The 6,000-nt window shown below is 36.3% G+C and overlaps 1 protein-coding gene across 25 annotated transcripts in view; it reads right to left on the bottom strand.

The window, feature by feature from the left end:
• The window catches only part of szt2 (SZT2 subunit of KICSTOR complex), a 174,630-nt gene that overhangs the window by 59,206 nt on the left and 109,424 nt on the right, over positions 1-6,000 (bottom strand). For all 25 annotated transcript variants that reach the window (XR_015492872.1, XR_015492873.1, XR_015492874.1 and 22 more), the window contains 4 exon segments: positions 4,132-4,295; positions 2,009-2,106; positions 1,413-1,545; positions 1,198-1,325 (listed from right to left, as the gene is read on the bottom strand). Coding sequence is in view for 22 of the 25 variants with exons in the window: in XM_087256034.1 (XP_087112160.1) it covers positions 1,198-1,325; positions 1,413-1,545; positions 2,009-2,106; positions 4,132-4,295 (523 nt within the window). In the remaining 3 variants the exon portion in view is untranslated.

Raw genomic sequence — 6,000 nt, 5'->3', positions numbered from 1 at the left:
AGTGTATGTGTGTGAATGGGAGTGTATGGGTGTTTCCCAGTGATGGGTTGCAGCTGAAAGGGCATCCGCTGTGTATATGCTAGATAGGTTGGTGGTCCATTCCGCTGTGGCGACCCCTTTTAAATAAAGAGACTAAGCCGAAAAATGTATTATCTACTTGTTATTATTCACTGTTGCTCAGAGTCATAAGCTGATTCTTGGTGTCTTGTTTTAGTTTACTCACAGCTTATTTTCATTTTTAAATCAGATGCTTTAAAGTTATTTATTTTACATTTTCCTTTAGATTTTGGGGATAAATATGACCTGATTATATGACCGTTTTCTTGAGATTTAGCTTAATATTTAATGCATTATAAAGGCTATTGTGTGCATTATAATGCATTCTCAGTGCCTTATAATTTACCTTCTAATCATTTATACGGTTGAAGTCAGAATTATTAGCTCCCTTGTTTATTTTTTTCCCAACTTCTGTTTAACAGAGAGATTTCTTTAACACATTTGTAAACATATTAGTTTTAATAACTCATCTCTAATTACTGATTTATTTTATCTTTGTCATGATGCCAGTAAATAATATTTGATTAGATATTTTTCAAGACACTTCTATACAGCTTAAAGTGACATGTAAAGGCTTAACTAGGTTAATTAAGTTAACTAGGCAGGTTAGGGCAATTAGGCAAGTTATTGTATGACGATGGTTTGTTTTGTAGACTATCGAAAAAAAATTGATTAAAGTGGCTAATAATTTTGTCCCTAAAATGGTGTTTAAAAAATTCAAAACTGCTTTTATTCAAGCCAAAATAAAACAAATAAGACTTTCTCCAGAAGAAAATATATTATCAGACAAACTGTGAAAATTTCCTTGCTCTGTTAAACATCATTTGGGAAATATTTAAAAAAAAAAAAAATTCAAAGGGGGGCTAATAATTAACTGTATGTGTTCATGAATAAGTGTGATCACAGCTAAATCACATCCCATCATTTACACTTTCTAGCATTCAGAATTAAATCACATTGATATAATAATTGCTATAAATGAGCATTTATTTGTTTAAGGATTATTACTGTGGTCATAATAAACCTATTCATGAAAACAAACTGCGATTCACTGTTAGAGGTGTTTTTCTGATTCAAATCCAACCTGTTAAATCAGTGTGTAAGAGGACACGATCACTGCAGACTCCCCAATGGACATACCTTGCTCAGTACTGCAATGCCACTGGCTGAAGTTGCGACCAATGAGAATGAAGCTCCTGGTGGTGGCAGGTGATTGGCTGATGTGCTGGATGATTGACAGAGGTATGTAAATATCTCCCTGAGGGCAGCTGGAGACACACAGAAAACAGCTCAGCGCTTTGAGCAAACCCTGAAACACTGGAGACAGACCAAAGCTTTAACATTCAGAGGTGCACCTGCTTCTTTCGAATACTTTGACTGTGGTGTCACTGGCCAGAGAAGTGACCAGATTGACCAACTCTGTGAGGACGGAGGGCAGGAGGAAGTGATGCGAGACTTCAGCTGAACAGTGCTGGATGGACGGACAACCTGAAGGAGAAATAGATCATTTATTAATGAGGGGATTTAGCTTTAAATACTTCATCCTCCACATCAAAGTTCCTGAAAGCAAAGAAGGTCAAGGTGCTCCAGGATTGGCCAGCCCAGTCACCAGACATGAACATTATTGACATGACTTTATATTCTATACAGGACATTATTTCTGTTCAGTGACAAGACTTTTGTCTGAGCAAACTCAAACCTCACTGTCCTAATGAAATCATTCAAAATCAAGACATGATCATATTATATTTTGGTAAAATAAGTGTAATCTAGAGGCCTTTGCCTTTCATTTAAGCCACTTCTGATCCCAAATGATCAACTAGAAGTCAACTTATTATTTGCTTTTCCTAAAACTTGAATAGGCGACAAGTCATGTATTCTAAGGGTTTAATCAAACTAGTCTAATGTGGCCCTTCTTGAAGGTTACGTTGTTGTAAATGCTTATCCTCACCCAGTTTATTCATGAACATGACCCAGGGCATGTATGTGGTCTGGTAAACAGGCTGAAGAGTCCCCGTATCTCCTTCCTCCAACTGAACCGCACGTCTCCTACAGCAAAAACACATCAGCACATTTCAGCATTGCTGTTCAGGAAACGTCAGATTTCTCCCATCAGCTACTGCAGAATTATTTATTGCGTTCTGACCAACAGAAAAGGAGGGGGTGTAATTTAATTAGCGTCTCAGTGATTGACAGGAATACAAAAATCCAGAAATCGGATTATTCGGATATTATCAGATTTTTGCACAGTAATGAAAGTTTGGACAAATAGAGAGTTTGATATAAAGCACATGAGTAAAACTGCATCAGTATACAATGCAAGAAAGAGAACAAAATAAGTATACAGTGCTCAGCATATGTGAGTACAGCTTGGAAAGTACACAAGTACAACAACGGTCCAAAAACTAGCACACCCAAACTTATATGTTATAGAAAAATAATAATACAAAATTTAAACAGTGGAAAAAACAACAGAAGCAAAAAAAAATGTTCATATTTTGTAGGTTGTAATTATTTTTTGCAATATTTTGCTTGAATTTAATTGCATTATCTTTTCATTTCTAAATACGTTTGGTGACTAAAATATTATTTGAATAAATATATCTGTTTAATAAATCGGTTTTGTCTATATACACCAAAATACATTGCCTATAAAAATAAATATTAATTAAAATATTAATATAAAAGATAAATAAAAAAACTATAGTAGGGTGCACTCAGTTTGGCTGAGCACTGTATTTAAGGGTCATTTTTGGCCTTATTATATAATTTATTAATATTTGGAATTCATTGATTTTTTTATTATTGTTTTAATTTTTGTTTTAATTGAATTTTTGATTAATCAAGGATGTTTACTATTCAAGAAATTTTAGAATTGTATCTTGTAAACATTTGTTATTTTCAGTATTTTATTTATCACCTCATTTTTATACGTTTCAGCAGGATCTCCTGATATTTGTTTATTTTTGTATATTAAAACATTCATTCATTCATTCATTCATTCATTCATTCCTTCATTCATTCATTCATTCATTCATTCATTTTCTTTTCAACTTAGTCCCTTTATTCATCAGGGGACGCCACAGCGGAATGAACCACCAACTTATCCAGCATATGTTTTACGCAGCGGATGCCCTTGCGGCTGCAAACCATTACTGGGAAATATTTTAATACATTTTAAATAAATTTAATTTAATAGATTTTTTATTTCATTTTTGTGGTACTTTTACTGCATCAATTTAAATATTAGGTGACACAGTGGCTCAGTTAGCACTGTCGTCTCACAGCAAGAAGGTCACTGTTTCGAGTCCGGAATTGTCCAGTTGGCATTTCTGTGTGGAGTTTGCATGTTCTCCCCGTGTTGGCGTGGGTTTCCTCCAGGTGCTCCGGTTTCCCCCACAGTCCAAACACTTGCACTACAAGGGAACCAGGTAAACTAAATTGGCCGTAGTGTATCAGTGTAAATGAGTGTGTATGGATGTTTCCCAGTACTGGGTTGCAGCTGGGAGGGCATCTGCTGTGTAAAACATATGTTGGAATAGTTGGAGGTTCATTCCGCTGTGGCGAGCCCTGATGAATAACGGGACTAAGCTGAAGGAAAATGAATAAATGAATGAACTTAAAAATTAAACGATCATTTGGGAAGTTTTTAATCAAATACTTATATTTTTAGTTCAGCCAATACAAATAGACTGTTATTAGAATATTATTAGAACAAGCTTTTTTGTATGTTATTTTAATTCTTTATACACAGCTTTCACAGATTTTTATTTCAACATGTATACTTTAATTTAATCTCTTTTCTTTTAAGTAATTTAGTTATTTTTTAAGTATAGTTAATATAATTGACCAAACCACATTTATGCATTATTTAATGAGATTATTTACATTTATTTTGCAATTTAAACTGACAATAACACACTATGGAGAACATAACTTGTCGACCTGTCCATCTAAACATGCTCATATTTCATAGCAAAGCACCTGGAAACATCATTTTTCAGGCATAACTCTGTGTGTGTATGTGTGTGTGTGTATATGTGTTTGTGTATATATGTGTGTGTGTGTGTGTACCTCTGAGCCTGCTCTTGTTCCACAGCCATGGCTTTCTCATGGCTCCACTGTTTGACGTTCTCCGTCTTGTGTCTGCGTCTTCCCATCCGACTATCCTCCGCTCGCTCCGGTATAATATCATCCGTTGTCTTCGGACTGCCAATTTCAGAAGTCTCTGGTTTGCTCTACCAAACACAAACACACAGAGTTGAAGACAAAAATATTCGCCATACTGTGATTTTCTTTTTTTAAATATTTCCCAAATGATGTTGAACAGATTCAGGAATTTTTCACAGTATTTCCTATGATATTTTTTCTTCTGGAGAAAGTCTTATCTGTTTAATTTCTGCTAGAAGCAAAGAAGTTTAAAAATATTTTAAAACCATTTTAAAGGGTCACGAAACACCAAAACACATGTTTTGAGCTGTTGACAGTCGTATATGTGTCCCACACTGCTAAAAACACTATTAGGACACCTATATTTCACTAAAAAGTGTAAATTGGTTGTTTTTGCGTTATTTCAAGCAAATTCGCACTTCCGGTTTTAAACAAATTTTTGAAGCTGCGTCACGGTCATGACATAATAGCGTGTATTCCAGCGTGCAGACTGGGCGTCTGTGCCAGAGTGTGTCTTATTACGTCTTACAGTGTGATGCATTAATGCATGAGTAAAGCTTGGTTCAAACCAATCAGTGCGCTCTATTGTGCAACTTCATTAATATTCATTACTGTCACAGTGTTTAGACGACAGAGACGCCACGTTGTGTTGGCAAAACAAGCGTGAAGTGTTGCTTTTATAGTTTGCTGCAGTTCAGTTTTGTTTTCATTTTCTCTCTGTGAGAGCGCAGCTGGCGTCACGTGTGGATTAACAGTGTACGCGACGCTCGACAACAAATTACGTGTCTAAGGAGGATTATTGTTTACCTGAGAGCTGTTCTCATCTGCAAACGCTGAGATCCGGATTCGCTTGTAGTCTCCTCTTAATAAAGACGCGGCTCTAGTTGCTGGTGATTGTCCTGTCTCTACAGATTTGGTAAGTGTGCGACCAGTGCTCTTTGTTTATTCAGTTTGTTTGTATCGAACAAACTATTGCACCGAGTGTAAACATGTCAGCACCACAACCAAACTTTAACCTCATGTAGGATTTTCACCGTATTTTGTGACCGGAATAACACACACGGCTTTCTGACGCTACCTGCCGTGTGCATCTAAGTATTTGGGAAATGCGGAGGTTTTTTTCTCTCATTCGCCGTGCGGTATCAAACATTGCATGAAAAATACACACTTAGAGCAGCGCCTCGAATCAAATATCTCGTTTGTAGCGAGGGACATGAATGAATTCCCTGATTGAAAGAGCCAAACTGCAGTTAAAGTCCACCGTTTATTAATTTGGCAAATAATTCGACTACAGATGTCCATGTAAACACAGTCACTTTGTCCCCTGTGTGTGTGTGTTTTGACTCTGAAATTCAGCGCGCCCAAATAGACACTCCCACACCAAGCCTCTTTTCTTCCTCCGACACTCCCCCCCTAAACAGAGCTGGACACGCCCACTTTTCTGACTTTTTCCAAAGTAGAGATGTGAAAACACCCTGCTGAAACGAGGGGGTATCATGGCCCTTTAAGGACAAAACTATTAGCGCCTTTATGCAATATTTGTTTAGGAGTGTGTACAGAACAAACCATAGTTATAGAATGACTTGCCTAATTACCCTAACTTTAACCTATTTAACTCAGTTAAGTCATAATTTCATTTGTTTCTGTTGATTTTTCCTGTTTAAATTTGTATTTAATATTTTTCTATAACATATAAATTTGGCTGTGCTAGCTTTTGGATGGTTATCGTGAGTTATTTTGTTGGACCAGCTCCAGATTTGGCCTCAGCACAGA

The sequence above is a fragment of the Danio rerio genome, chromosome 6 (assembly GCF_052040795.2).
Source record: "Danio rerio strain M-AB ecotype USA chromosome 6, GRCz13ab, whole genome shotgun sequence".
NCBI classification, from domain to species: Eukaryota; Metazoa; Chordata; class Actinopteri; order Cypriniformes; family Danionidae; genus Danio; species Danio rerio.
This window is presented reverse-complemented; position numbering and strand designations above follow the sequence as displayed.